At 33.0% G+C, this 16,875-nt stretch overlaps 1 protein-coding gene across 2 annotated transcripts in view; it reads right to left on the bottom strand.

Moving 5' to 3' along the window:
- LOC130447514 (dnaJ homolog subfamily C member 5-like) overlaps positions 1-16,875 on the bottom strand; it is a 77,918-nt gene that overhangs the window by 11,091 nt on the left and 49,952 nt on the right. For both annotated transcript variants that reach the window (XM_056784379.1, XM_056784380.1), the window contains one exon: positions 5,023-5,200. In XM_056784379.1, coding sequence (XP_056640357.1) covers positions 5,023-5,200 — 178 coding nt within the window. The remainder of the gene's footprint in view (positions 1-5,022; positions 5,201-16,875) is intronic.

Below are 16,875 nucleotides of genomic sequence, written 5' to 3'. Positions count from 1 at the left end.
GATACACATGTTTTACTCCATTTATATTGTACTTTCCCTGATGATAGGAAGAAGCTAGGAATTATAGCTTAATAAAGAGTTCTCATTTTCCAAAATTTGCTGCAATTTATATATATGTACTCGTATACATATATAATCTAAATTATTTCCCAGATGATGAATACATAAGTATTCGAGAGCTCGGAATCTATATTAAATTTAGTCTACTTTGGTGTTTCATTGCCTCATTCCCAACAATAAAACGCTCATACTCCAGCTGACACCAGTTTGCTATCATCGGCGAAGCTATAGATAGGGTTTGCAGTTTTGTCGAGAAGACCGTTGATGTACAGGAGGAAAAGAGAAGGTGAAAAAATGCATCCCTGGGGAACATTAGCCTCAATTCTTTCTGAGGTGTGTTCATCGATATCAACTTGGATGGATCAGTCTTTAAGGAAGCTACTAAGCCGGCACATTCCAAGTAAATTATCCGGCAGATTTCACTGGAATTTTGCTACCATGTTCATTTGGGTGATTACTTTAGTGGAAGTAAAGGGACAGGTATATATTATCTGAAATTATTTTGTTTGGTATGTATATCTGATATGGTAAAAATTTAACGGTGGACTAGTACACAGTGAACTGATTGACTGTGTGCTGGTTCAGTCCCACTTGGTATGACCATATTGTTTTAGCATGAACGGGTCTTGCTTATCCAACATTTAGATTAACAACCAATTATGAAGTAAATATAATTTTAACATCTGAAGAGGAAACATCCTTAATTTATTATGTGGTTCGATGTGCATAAAGGTTTTACGGTGTAACAAACAGATTGCAGAAATATAGCCTACGAAATGGCCAAGAATAATAATAGAAAACCTATGTCTTGGTTGGAGAATAAAATTAAGGGAGTTAAATGGCTGAGATCACTTCATACTAGACATCCTTCAACTAAGGTCACCCGAGCGTTGTAGTTTGGTAATGACTTTATGACATTTTTTTTTTAAATTATCATCAACGCAGTTTAAGTGTTAAGTTAATTCCAATAAAGCAAATAGTTTATCAAATTTGGCAGATATGGCAATAATAAAGATTAGTGGTTCACCGTCGAACAGTTTACCCTATATATCCAATAACCATTTAACTATTGTTCGGTATCTACACGTATAGGTAGATAGTCAAAAAAACGCCAGCGATGAATTTACATGTCATTAGTAGCACCTTTTCGAAATGCATGTAAAGGGTCTACCTTGACAATCAATTTACATCCGTCCACTGTAGCTGGAGCGATATAAAAGATTTTATTACCACTATCTTGGAACTCCAATTTTAATTAATTATTCATTCGTTTGTCAATGAATAATAGTATATTATATCGGTGATTTATGTAAACTTCATATAGTGAATAATAACCTTATTATACTCGAGTAGAATACTATACTTTATCCATGACCATTAAATATTTTTGTTAGAATATTTTGTTACATTATTAATTACATTTATAGTTGTAATATGTTATGGTAAATTGTGGAAATATTTGTACATTCATTAGTTTACTTTTGTTTTAATTGAAGATGATATTTTGTTGACCGTATCGGTTTTATTGTTGACGGAGTCGTCTATGTAGCTTTCTGCAACGGCGGTAGTTTTCCATGCATCGAGTCTTTTAAGGGCAGTGATATCCTGCCTGCATCAACTAGTACTGCTGCAAAAGATGTGCGGAAACTGTGCCCGGACTATTGTTCTCGATTCGGTAATTTCAGAAAATAGCGATATTCTGTTCCTATCTGTAAAATTGTTTATTCCAATTTTTTGCTTTGTACATTCACCATTTTGGTAATTTAAAAAGAATATGTTACTGATTACATGACTTGGTGGAAGACTTATATATGTCTTGCATATTTTGTAAAAGTTATCCGTAACTGTGAATTTCCGGCAAATTTTTGTTTTGGTATTTGGCACATTAACCAGAAAAGCTAATCCAAAATTTTTTAATGGAATATTTTCATTTCATACTACATTACATAATATAGTGGAATAACTATGTGAAAGATTTATTTTATGTTTTACCCAGTGGTGTTGTGCTATTTTTTTTACCGGAACGCGTATAATACATATAAAAATTCATTGAAAATTAGAAAAAAAATCAGCAATTCTTTTTAATTTTTTTTAATACGTCAGCCAATTCTCGTTATCAGAAATCATCTTTAGTTCCGGAACACGTTCCTGTCCAAAAAGGAAATACCGGAACGACGTTCCGGGCGTTCCGGCTCGACAACACCACTGGTTTCACCTTTGTTACTAGCTATTTATCTTCAAATGCTTTAGTTAAAAAGTTATTGATATCTTCGATAGAAAAAGTATTCACTTTTTTAGGCTGAAAACCTTCGTACTTATTATTATTTTCTAAATGTATACCTTGATGTAAGGTGATCGTACTTCTAAGCATTGAATAATAAGTCCATAGAGTTGAAGATTTATATTTTGCCGATAATTTAGTAAAGTATATTAACAAACTCATTTAGAGAATGAAGTGATTTTTTCCCTTATACCAGTTCAAAAAAGAGATCATATTATGAAAATATACGACATGTATATTCCAAGTTGCTGATGGCTCAGTGAATATGCACCGTCCTTTTACAACTCCAACGTCCCGGGTTCGAATCTGGTACACCTTTCTTTATGTCTACATGATATAATTACGAACCCGATTTTTGTAACAAAAAAATTTCTTCTTCTTCTTCTTCTTCCTTCTTGTATGGTAGATTTAAAACCTGTTTCTTCTTCAGTTTCAGCTTCATGGATCCAGATTGTCTGTTGAGGAATACTTCTTCTGTCTGTTAACGATTTATCCCTTGCGATACGCACTAGACTTTCGCTTGTCATTCTGCTAATGTTACTATTCTATTCTTGTTTTCGTTTTAGTACCTGGTCAATTACATTTTCCACCTTGCACGTATTTCTTAAGTTTTCACTTCTTTTTCTGTTTGAAAGTGTTTTCCCTACTATTTTCCTGAGTACTTTCATTTCCGTTGACTCTAGTAGTCTTTTTGTCTTAGTTGTATCGGGTCTTGTTTAGAAATTTAATACAACTAAATCACTAAATTGAAATTTCTGGAACCGTTGGCGATATTCATACTGAATATACTGTTTACACCACCACTAACAATTATACTGTCTGACACGCATTTCGATAACCAAGTTATCGTCTTCAGAGACTGAAGGTAAACTAAAATCTAATAACTTGACTTACCTGTTTTATACTAAATTTTCTCACCAATAAGCCACCTCCCGCGAAAAATGAATTCCAGCGGGAAAACTCCTTGGCGGAAATATTCACTAAAGAGTGGGCTGTAAGGAATTGGCATTTCTCCCTATTTATGCTACTCTTACATCTAGCAATTTCAATGCTCTCAAATGCATCCAATAATTTATTATTGAATATATTTTTCAACAATTTTACATTATTAATATTTATGCAATGATTGTGACTGGCAGCGTGATCGACAATACCTGATTTTCCGGTCCGTCCATATTTCAAATGAGCTATGTGTTCTTTAAACCGGACAATAACGGATCTCTTAATCTGCCCAATATACTATCGGTCACAATCACCACAATTTATTTCATATACACCACTCTTTTCCAAATTTGGTATTTTATCCTTGTGATTGCCCAACAATTGTTTTAATGTGTTGTTGGATTTATAAACCAATTTTAAACCCACTCTATTAAATATTCTTTCCAATCCTCTCGTGTAAAGAGGATTGATAGGTATGAAAGCAAATTTTTCTTGTATTTTACTTTGGGTTTGGAAAAAAGTGGTTTCACATAGAGATTTCTTAAGCCTATGACGATTGATTAACCTATTTACAATTCTTTTTTCATAACCGTTGAGTACAGCTACATTCTCAATGAATCACTTTTCCTTATTGTATGGATGGTGAGTGGAAGTGGATTAACCGATGTACCAGAAAATGGATGCTGGCCATTTTATGTTGGATACAATGAAAAGAATCAGCGTGGATGTACCTGCAAGTAGCGGTGTTTTTCCTAAATATATCAAATTCTAACCTATTACTATTCCTAATTACTAAAGTATCTAAAAATGGTAACTGTCCATTACTTTCCATTTCGTAGGTGAACTTCGTTTACGTTTGCCTTCTTTGTATTGAATATGGCGAAAATATCATCCATGTACCAATACCTGTACCATACCGAAGGGTTTCAGTATTTTCCTAGGGTATGGTACAGGTATGTGGATGATATTCTCGCCATATTCAATACAAAGAAGGCAAACGTAGTAATAGGTTAGAATTTGATGTATTTAGGAAAAACACCACTGATTCTTTTCATTGTATCCAACATAAAATGGCCAACATCCATTTTCTGGTACATCGGTTAATCCACTTTCCACTCACCATCGAGAGATACAATAAGGAAATTGCTAGATGTAAGAGTAGATTAAATAGGGACAAAGGGCCAATTCCTTACAGCCCACTCTTTAGTTTAGTAGTCAAAGAATAAACATGAATATTCCCGCCAACGAGTTTTCCCGCTGAAATTAATTTTTCGCGGGAGGTGGCTTATTGGAGGGAAAGTTTAGTATAAAACAGGTAAGTCAAGTTATTAGATTTTAGTTTACCTTCAGTCTCTGTTAGTGTTGGTGTAGTGGTGGTGTAAACAGTATATTCAATATAACTAAATCAAGAAAGCATCTCATCATTAATCACTGCGGTAATTAATGTGTATTATTAAGTTCGTATAACGGGTACATTATACAACAGTCGTGGATAAAGTGTATTAAACATTTCTGATTTTTATTTATTTAGAATATCTATCCAGATTATTCCAATACTTTCCTAAAATTCCTTCAATTATTCGGCAGTGTATATACTCGATAATCTTAAATAACCATAACAAATTCTATGATTTTGGAGTTAATTTCTTTTTGATTGTTTGATAATTATCAAACTTCTTGATGTTATACAATAGATTTATTTCAGTTATTACGTGGTTATTATAGTTTATTGAGCTCACCTGGCGTATAAACAGGGACATCGCCTTGGTTTAATGCGGAGTTTTCTCCTTTATTTTGTGACACCGTATTATAAGCGGGTGGTGGCATGGCATACACGGGAGCATTTTGGGTTCTGGAAGGAGACGGTTGACTCGTCACCGGAGAGTTATCACCTCGACCATCATCGGATCCATCATCCTGGAAAAAGAATAATATTGAAATTAACTCTGCCATCAGAAATTATTGTAGGATTCTAGTCATGTGCTGGTAATAGTTTTGTAACAAAAGATGCGCGAAAATAACCACTTTCAACTCACCTTATCAGTTAGTAGAAGGGTATGAAATTGTTCCTTAAAATAAAATAATGAACATGGAATTCGCAAAAAGAAATCTGGCATAAACTATTGTTATCAAGAGAAGTGCAAAATATAACTTTAATTATAAGATACAAACTATAGTAAATTATGTAACAATTGTTTAAGTGCTGAACCAAGTACGCACTGAACCGCGCAGCAGTGAGTGCATCAATTTGACGAATGCGTAATAGACTTACAACTCGGGTAGTGCCTCATATTTTTTCTACGTCCTCAAACATTCTTGGAATGCAATAATTTTGATTGCAAAAAATTCCATAATATGCTAAGAAAACTCGACGTATAAAAAGATCCCATAAAGTGATTATATTGTTAAAGGTCACTCACAAGGAATGTTAACAATTCGATTTTTGATGTTTACTAGCATGGGCGTAGAAAAACCTTTTTATTATTCTCATGCTTCCTCCTTAAATTATAAGATGATATACAGAGCTCGGTATAAGTCAGAAACGTGATCCTCAAAATGGTATGTAAGTCCAGTATGGACCCACGAGACCTCCCGCATGGATAGTTGCTGATTTTTCGGGAGCATTGCCTGACTTATGCCGACCTCTGTATTCCAAGAGTTATACTTACCTAGAAACTTGTATACAAACACCTGGAACGACCACATTAAAGAAAGGTAAGAAATGATAAATTCTTACTTATATGATAATCAAGAATAAGGAGATTGAATGGATAAGCCTCTACCTCCTCAGAGCATTTAAGAATCTCAGGAAGCAGGTAAATTATTGGAAAAGTACTTCTTTATCACCAAATTGACGCAATATCGGAAGATAGGGATGAAAAAAATAGAAAAATAAACAAAATTTCTGGTGCAGCATGAACAGAATATACGCAATGTTGTTCAAATAATAATAATAATAATGTTTTTCATATATATTTTTTTATATTTAACCACAAATCTCTAACGTTATAAAATGCACTTCAGTGGCGTTACATAACCTGTATTTTTTTAATTTAGATAATAATTATTAAATATTTTGAAATGTTATCTTCACATGAAAAAACCTTTGACGTTTTCTTTTGGGCTTGTATGCGTAAACCCACGATTTTTCCACTGTAAAGTTCAGTTTTCGTAAAGTTACAAATGCTTACTTAATCAAAATGTTGTAGATGAGCACTTGGACGACATTTGGTAATCGGCAGTATAATTTAATCCCAAATGCAGAGTCTGTTACACTACGTAAACTCGTTTATTTTCTCAGCTTTTTCATTTTTAATAACAAATGCCTCGACTAGGGTAAGTATATGCTCTGTATGAAATATATAAAGTGCTCGTATCTTCTTTGCAAGTGTAGCAGATTATTGAGAATCTACATGCTCCTTCTAAAAGTCTCTACGCTAAGAAGCTTCCAATATATCATCTTTTAGATTTTTTCTTTAATTTTTCAATATTTCTATCGCATCTGACATTGTATTCTAATGTGGCTGTGCTGGATTTATACCATAATTGGACATGTCTGTGAACATCTGAACTAATAAATTTTTTGTTCAACAAATCGCAGTTTTGTCTGTGAAAACGGATCTTGATGATGTTATATACGGCTTTTCATGCATTAATTGAGAAATATAAATTTAACTAATATACAAATGGTCGCCAAAAAGAGTATGCATGTCATATTAATTCTTAAACTTGCTTTTATTAAGAATATAATACTTGAAGATATTTTTCAATTAGTTTTTCCATGATATCTGGTACAAATGATATTTAGTAGTATTGGTTGACTGATATATCGCCAGAAATAGTATGAAAGTTGAATCAAGTTAACATTTTCTCGAGTTGATACCAACACAAATATGTCCCTCGCGTTGAAACGCCGTGAATACGTTTTGAACTATGAAATAGTATTATTATTTTTTTCAGGTGTCTAAGCATTCTTATCTCTCTATTCTCTATCAGAAGCTCTTATAATATATATATACATATATATATATATATATATATATATATATATATATATATATATATATATATATATATATATATAATATAATAATAATGTAATAAAACTCGGCATCCGACGCGCGAATAGCTTACGCAAATATAATATATTTATTGGAAAAAAGTAGAGTAATGTCTCAGAATCGAGACACTTGTAAAATCGTGGGATCAATTTTCGTATCCCTCTGTCATTGAGTAATTAATGGAACCAGTTTGTGACTTACACAACGACCAGCTTTTCGTCGTTGCCTAAATGCTCACGAGAGGACATGAATTTATTGAGGTGCAAGAAATTGTAACTCCCAGTCAATTTCCATCAAAACAGCTGCTGTGGATCATGCCCTATGTGGAGGAGAACAACATTTGCAGTGAGCATTCCACGCCTCTTGTTATGAATAGCACGTCACTATATCCACAGCGTCAACGTAATACTTTATGAATTCAAGAACGTTGCCGACCACCGAACTTTACAGGTGGCGGGACAAGGAATAAAGCTAATTATGTTTATTTTAAAGGGAAACTTACTTTTTTGATATGCCTCGTATTTTGTTTTTTCTATATATTTTAATTGAATAAATCACATAAATAATTTGCACCATTGCAATAGCTTAAAAAGCAAAATTTTTCTAATTCCTATTAATACTCTTATAGTGTCTATTTCGGAAATGTATAGGGCAATAAAAAGTGGAATTCCGACCAGTTCGGCTCAATTTCAGTATAGTATCAGTATATTGTGTAGGGATTACTTAGATAGTAAATTATACAGTTACGTTTTGCGTTTAAGAGGTACCGTTTAACCTTCTATTAGTGCCTCTGCCTAATTCCAACCAAGGGTAATGGTGCCTTACCCAAAATTTTTAGACCTTTATAAGTATATTTGTTTAGTTATACTTATCAGTATTTGCTGTTCAGCCGTAAATAGTGTTCACAGTATTATAAGATTAGTAATAAAATGGCGTAATTTACACCAATGAAAACTGTTCCAATAATTCTCCACTATCTGTGAATGAAAAACTTATTATTTTAAATATACACGATTGTATAAAATACGATTACCCTAAATTTACTGTACAAGAAACTGTCGACCGTTGTTCCCGAATGACTGGAATTCGATAAAGTTCAATCTTTTTATTTTAAAAAAGAAATACCCACCCTAGATAAGATTTTAATGGAGCTTGGCCAGGATGACAGTATTCCGTTGATAACTAAGAAACTTTTATGGACCACTTTGAGAAATATGAAGAAAAGCATAACCATAAAGCACTTTTACTGGAAAGCGATGAAATTGTTTGCTGGCGACGAAAATACTTAAGAAGTATAAAGCAGTACAGAGCAGAGCAGAAAAAAATCTTTTATTTTGATGAGACGTGAATTAATGAAGGTTATACAGTACCAAAAATGTGGCAAGACAAAAATATAACTAGTGCTCGCCAAGCTTTCATGGGAGGTCTTAAGGTGCCTTCAGGTAGAGGGAAAAGACTATTAATCGTCCATATTGGAAGCGAAGAGGGATTTTTAAAAGAAGGTTTGCTAACCTTTCAGTCGTGCCATACCACGAGGACGAGGATTCGGATGATTTTGAAGATTATTTTGGTGAAATGATAAAATATCTTTCGGCTGATTCAGTAGTAGTTATGGATAACGCAAGTTATCATTCTCGACGCATAGAGAAGACTCCAAATTCATCTTGGAGAAAACAAGAAATTATTGACTGGTTAACCACCAAAAGTATTAAATTTGAAGATAATTTGATAAAAAAAGAACTATTAGCTATAGCAAATTTACATAAACATCGTTTTACGAAATACGCCGTGGAAGATAGAACAGAAAAACATAGTGTAACTGTGCTACGCATACAGCCATATCATTGCGAACTAAATCCTATAGCACTTATATGGACGCAAGTGAAAGGATTAAGCCATTAAGGAGGTGAACTGGCAAAAAGCAGTTTAGCATGTCATTTAAGAAAAGGAGAAAATGTGGAATCTTGACTACTTGATCGATCGGATCGTTAACCCGTTAATTATAACATTAAGAAGAGACGACAGCTCCTCAGATGACGATGAATATTGAGATTTTTAATAATTTAATTTATCTATAATGTATTTTTTGTATAATGGTCAATAAAAAATAAGTGTACCTATTACTATGTACATAATGCCTAATTCTTATTCTGTTAAAATAAAATTCTTTCCTTTTTACGAGTATCCTACCGGCACGCCTTTGGCACCATATTTGCAGTGTTTGTGGATAGGTAAACTCATAAATTGACCTAAACCAGGGTGGTATTATTATTATCATTCTCTACCTTTCTGAAATAAACTATAACAATAGTATAGTTAATATCCTGTAATCTTTATTTATTTGTCACATCAAAAGTAATTCAAAAGAATCTGCTGACGATTTATTTAGATATACCGTTTTATTTATCACTGCTTATAGAAAAAAAATTTTATGTTTTATATCAATTATTTAACTGTATATTAATGGCACAATTACCATATCAGGTGACCCAATATACTGTATACAGGCAATATCTCGTACACACATGTAACATGATTGAATACGTATACACATTAAACTGAACTCTAATGCCTATTAATTATTAGTTTCTTCAATTGACTTCTGTTTTCAAAATTCATCGTTCTTTATAAAAAGGATGAGCTGGCACCATGTAATTTGCAATGATTCGAGAAGTAGCTGGAGTTATATTTTAAATCAAGTAAAACTATAGAAAAAATTAAACTGCTAACAATTTCAATGAAATGAAATGCTACTAAATTGTGGAAAAAATCAGAAATTATGAATTGGTTTTAATGAAATATGTCTTATTTTATTCGTAACGTATACAGATATCAAATAAAGGAAAAAAATTAGAATTTATTCATTTTATAATTTTTAAAGAGTGCTTCAATATAAAACATTCTGAAATTTCCTTTTTTTTCCTCAAATCCTTCTGACATTATTCTACTAAACTTAATAAGACTGGTAGAAAAAATGTATTCACAATATAAAGATAATTTTATACCCGATCTTTATGCGGTTTTATTGTATCTTTTTTATAGCAACTTGTGTATAATGGCTACCACAAATAATCTCACAAGAATTTGAGATAATTGACATCTCCAATTTACTGATATTTCGATTTTTGTAACATGTTATTCGGTCCGTTAGGTTTTTTAATTATGTTCATATTTCGTTGTTATTATTGTGGATGATCAGTAATTTTCGTTTTTTTAGTAAATTTGTGGTGAAACTATTCCTTATGCACGCTGTTCTCTGGCTACAAAGTTTAAGTGTACCTAAAATCAAGAGCGCTAAAGGTGCACCTCTTAAGCGTCAAGGACATCATCTCCAGAAACTTGGATCACAATTGAGGGATGCAACGATCCCAGCTTTTCGTAGATAATTTCCAATCTTTATCTCTAATAAATATAAGTCTGAGTTGTTTCTAATTCACTACTACTTTGTATTAAATGCGAATTTTGTTACTTTTCATACAAACTTCTTATATACTGAAGTTTCTTTCAATGTTTACAGCAATTAATACTAATTTGAGGGTAGTTTTATTTTGATTAATTTAATTATTTGGAAGATGTTCCTAACTTTTTACGATGATTACTACTTAAGTTTTGAGTTTGACAAGTAAAAAAAATATTTATAATATGACTCTATTGTTTTAAAATATTTCTCCATTACAATCAATACACTTATGCATTGTCGAATCATTTTTGCATTCCGATTGAGGTATCTCAAAACGCATCAAACAAGAATGGAAAAACAATTAGATATCTTAGACTTGTCAAAAATGTTTTTATTTAAACCGATGTGTGAGAGCACGCATTGTCGTTGTGTAGAATGATTCGTCTTCTGTGATTGGTTTTCCTGATTTTTTAGTACAATTCTGACAAAAAATGCTGCAGTACCATTCAGTATTGACCGTTCTACGTTACTCTAATGGAACGGTGGCGACATGTCCAGTTATTCCGAGAAAACAGGCGACCATTTGCTTCGCGCGCGAACGACTTGTTTTGGATTTGACTCGTTATGGAAGACCCATACAGTCGATTCTTGTTTAGTTTCGGGTTCAAATGCATAGATTCATGATTCGTCACCTGCCATCTTATAGACATCTTTTGAAGCACCACGATTGAATTTTTTCAGCATATCTTTGGACCAATCAACCCGAACTTTTTTCTGAGCGATTGTCAAATTATGCGGTATCCGACGCGAGCAAATATTTTTGACAGCCAAATGTTCATGCAGTATTGAATGTATGCGAGCGCAACTAATGCTCAAGTATGCATCAACTCACATGACGATCTTGCAATATGGGTTTACGCCCAACATATATGATTTCTGGCTCGACAGCCGATTTTGGACGACCCTCACGAAATTCATCCTGTATTGAAGCTCGAGCACGATTGAATTCTGGAAACCAGCGAAACACGGTGATTCGAGATGGTGTTCCATCACCAAAAGTCGAAGCGAGTTGATCTGCACGTTACTGTTGGTTTAATCCACGTCGAAGTCATAGAAAATCATCGCACGAAATTGTTCGCAATTTAATTCCATTTTTTTTACCAATACGAATGTTTCAAGTATCCGTAAACAACTAAAATAGTACTCGTATGGCAACACGTTCTGAGTATGTTCATCATTAAAAATGTCAAAATTTATAATGGCAGTGTCAGATTTGACATATTCATATCAGTGTTGCCATATCTCAAAACAAATCTTAAATAGCAACCATCGTACCTGATTCTTTACTAGCAATTTAATTACGCTAAAAACCTTGTGGCGTCCATTTTAATTCTAATTTTTCATACACTGTAACTGAGGCCGAGTACCACTTTCTGGGGAAGAGTCTACAGCCGGGGACGTTAAGGTTACTATACAAGGTGTTTCAAAACGTTCGCATGCGAGTTATATCACTGCATTAAGCGAAAAAAAATCGATTAAAAATCACCAAACAATCACATGTCTATAACGCATAGATTAATCGCAAATTAACAATAATGTTTAGCCAATCAAAGCTTGTAGAACGTTTAAGCGGTCGAGAGAGCCATAAAAGTATTTAGCTTCTGCCGCATTTTTGAACTTTGCGTTATAGACATGTGATTGTTTGGTAATTTTTAATTTTTCGTTTTCCATGAAGTATTAAATTACAAGTACAGTCAATTAACAATATTAAAGAATTGTTTATGTGAAAAAAGTTTTTCTGTCAATAGATGTCATCCAATGTCATAAATTATTTTTCATTGTCAATAGTGAAAGGTTTTCAATGTTATGAGGTACTTTTAAATTTAACCATATTTACCGAACAGAAGAGGTTATAACGATTGTAAAAAAATTTATTATGAAGTATCTCATTATTTAATGAAACGTATTTAAATAAATTAACGAAAGTTTGAAAGATTCTGAAAATTTAAAAAAATGGATTCGGCTGGAGGTCGACCAATTACCGTTATCATTGTTAAAAAATTCGTAGACGTTATGTCAAGTTTTTGAGAAAATCCATTCGGAGAACTGTATCACATGATATTAGTGTTGGATTTGTCTGTAATATTAAGAAATATACGTTTCTTCATATTAAAAAAGGATTCTCTTTCACTATAAGATCGTCGTCTTTTCCGCTTCAGCCTCGTTTATTTTAAATGCTACAGTTACTTCAATTGTAGATATTGAAATGACACTAATCATTGATTGATAGGGAATTTGAATATCTAGGCATTTAAATGTTAATATTTGGGCAGATAACATATTACTTGTATTAGACCCTTCGGCGTAGAAGACAATGTGAACGGACCACAGCAATAATTCGAGTTTTATCCACTAACTAAGTTCTGTTTCTATTTCTATCAGCGACAGCGCTGCAATCGCAGTTCCTAGCAAGGGCGGCAATTTCTCTTATTGAAGTAGAAAAAATTTACGCTATTTTCATACCGCTGCTGCCGATGTCTACTTTGTAGTGCTACTTTATGTAGTGAAATTTTTCGGAAAATCTGTAAGATTTCCGGACCAAATGCTATGAGTGATTCAATAATTAGAAGAACAATGAGAATACCTGTCTTTCGTTACTAATGAGTTGGTTTACGCAATTATAGAGAAGCTTAAGCAAAACCGTAAGTTTACAATTTACAATTACTGAAAAACAGAAATTTCGAAAACTGTGCTCGCGTTAAGTATCCAAAATTTTTATAGAACAATGTCAAAAACAACGAATGGGCTTTACACTTCAGTTTTTGATATTTTCTTTCCCTCGGATAGTTAAAGGGGATGAATTTGGGTATTATACGACACCCCACGGCATTCAATGGACTGGAGACCTCATTAGAAGTTACGCTTAAGTAAATCTTGACTACTCGAAAACTCAGGTGCACCGTTTTTTGAAACTGAAAAGGCATTTTGCTGATTAATTTTTTACCACGGTGCCAAACAAACAATGCACATGTTTACTACGAGACCATTGAGAAATTGTACCGCGCAATAACAAAGCAAGCAGGGAGGATGTGTTGTTTTTTCCCGACCTCACACTGCGAACGTGCCAAAAAACTGCTGTGTTTGGGACGTGTTGGATAATCCTCCGTACAGCCCGGACCTCGTTCCTAGCGACTTTCATCGCTTCTTACACCTAAAATTTTTTCTTCATGGTCAATAGTTCAACGATGATGACACGCTGAAAGAAAATTTTACCACATGGTTGAAAATACCTTCTATCAAGAAGGCGTACAAAAACTTGATGTTTACAAAATTTCATACGCTATATGGAAAGTTAGTTTAACTGATGTAGGTTTTTACTATATACGTATAGAAACGTTTTCTGATATAATCAAACAACTTTGGGATATAACTTGTAAAGGCAGTTGATAATAATTTTGATGGTATGTAGTTTCGGCAAAATGGTGCATAAAAATACTTCTGAAAGTTTGTAGGGCACAAAATCCGATAATTGGGATAGAATCCCGATAAAAGATTATTAAATGATATAAAACAAGTCACAAAATATCTAGTACTTGTTATCGTTGGAATCCAAATAGAACAATACGCAATTTAGTATAATATTCAAAAATAAAGTAGGAATTCTGTTTTTATAAATAACGTATATGATATTGCTTGTATACGATAGCTTGAGACAACCTGTAGACTACACTTTAGATTCTTTTATACAAAATAGACTTTCAATAAAAAGCAGTTTTTGAGATGAAAAGTTTACTGGTTAAATTACAATTTATGTATTTACAGGGAAATTCATTAGTGCTTAGTGAGATTACTCTTGATTTTTCTATTTACAATTTAATTAACTGTTACCTAAAAAAAATAAAGCTTGTATGAAAAAGCTTCACCATTATATGTCATGTAGTTTTCCAATTAATTAATCTTTTAATATCAAAACCAAACAAATTAATAAATAACAATCACATAAATCACAAAGTACTATACTTTCTTCTACCAAACACAAAAGCAGGTGTAGCCTAATCTTGGACATGATATCTATAGACAAGATCAACAGCCGAGGTCTCTTCTACTAAAACTTTGCGCTTGTCTCTTTACACAAACTGCAATGTTATTGAAAATTTTGTAAATATTTCACAAAATATGCAATGAATGCAGCAGTGACATTACTTAAACAGTTTTTTGCAATGAATAGTGAATGGAAGAAAGACACAATTGAGAAGAAACTTTTGGAAAAACTTTAAGATAATAATATCACGGTGGACAAAAAGCAAGATATTGCTATAAAAGGCGCAATCTTTAAACTAAGCGGACTCCTTTTAACTGCTTTTTTTGGTAGAAAGTAAAACAATGGCTTTTAGATATAGTACAATTAAGATGTACATACGTGTTTGTAAAAGTTTCTGTCGTTCTGAATTTTTGATATGTTGTTAGAATCTAAACCATTATCAATGGAGGAAGACTGTGATCGATTTATACTTTTAAGATACATACAATTTCAAACCAGGGCGAGCTCTATACAACCTGTGGTTCCAAAAATAAAGTTCTTTAAATATTTTTCCCAAAAAGTGGAATTTTTTTTCTAATAAACACTTATTTTATGAAATATCTTCTATAACATTGGTCAATGAGAAAATACGAGACGCCTAATATCTCTTATTTATAATATCTTTCATAAGGAGGGAATAAATGTGATGGTTAACGGAAAAAAGATTTTTAAAAAGAGCAGTAGCCGATCGGTCGTGAAATTACCTTCAGAAGAATACAAAGGGTGAAGCTGGTTGCTATTACCACTCTACCCTCTTCTACAATCGCCAGAACTGTCAACGACCGCCAAGAGGAATACTATTCACCCACACATTTACTGGGTGTGATTACAGCTCAGCACTGTTTGGTCAAGGAAAGACTATATCCCTTATGAATAGACCCCACCTCACAATCTGTGAGGGAAACAAGAATAAAGGGCTTTGTGGTTCTATATGAAGGATACTTTGTATTTTCTAAGGTATAAGACGTTTGTCACTTCAACGAACCGCACCTCGCTCATTTGTCACCAACGGAAGATGCTGCAGGACCCCATGTAGGTGCCACCTACGTACAGAAGTAGGAGGTAAGTCAACCGATTGAAAGCAGTCTTCTCCCATCCCCACCACCATGTACCCTATATCTCCTTTCTTCTGCAAAAAATTTTATATTTATGCAAGGAAGGGTACTCTGGGAGCTGCTCACGTAGAAAGGCTAGATTCTACTGACATGGATTTGCTTCCACTGGTTGACAATAGGTTTTTAACAAATATCGTGTTTTATTTTATTGTGGGGTCTTATAAGGTAAAATTGAAAATGAAAAAGTATTCTTATTAGAGAGCCAACTTAAATTGGAGAAATTAAAAATACAAAGTATTAGTTGTAGAGGTACAGTAATATAATAATCTATTAGCAGATTTAAAAATTTGTGACAGTCCCAGAAAATACTTGCCAGGCGCCCCATGTAATTTATATACCATACTTTAAACCCATACTATGTAATTTATCACGATGTACTATTGAAATTTTACAGGAAAAGAATACTCTGATTTTTCCTATGACGACCAATTCATTCTAGTTACTGAAAACATTTCATATTTTCGATGGTGTTTGAGACAAATAAGTTAATTATTTTTTTTTAAACTGAGTAAACGTGACCAAAATTGACTTTTGAACCGAAACGGAAATAAAACAAAACAATTGCAGAAGATGAATTAGCGGTTTCTTGGAAAATAATTAATATTTTTAACGAAAATTTAATGACGTATTTTGAACCCAATTCTAGAGACAAAGGTACATGTTAGATATCCTCAAAGCATTTCACATTCGAGATTTTTCTTTCGAATTTCTCTTTTTTTGGGTGTACCACGTACTGGGTGTTGTTAAATGATTATCGGGGTTTTGACGCTTCATAATTTTTAATACGTTAAACTTATAGGTATGACATGTCAAATGAAAGAGCAATAACAGTTTTGTTGATTGTCACAAGTGCGCAAGGGCAGGCGATTTTTTCGCCTCAATTCACTAGAACGGGTTAATAGTCAAGATGAATAGAAAGTGTTTTGCGTTTTATA

This window comes from Diorhabda sublineata, chromosome 8 (genome assembly GCF_026230105.1).
Source record: "Diorhabda sublineata isolate icDioSubl1.1 chromosome 8, icDioSubl1.1, whole genome shotgun sequence".
NCBI lineage: Eukaryota > Metazoa > Arthropoda > Insecta > Coleoptera > Chrysomelidae > Diorhabda > Diorhabda sublineata.
This window is presented reverse-complemented; position numbering and strand designations above follow the sequence as displayed.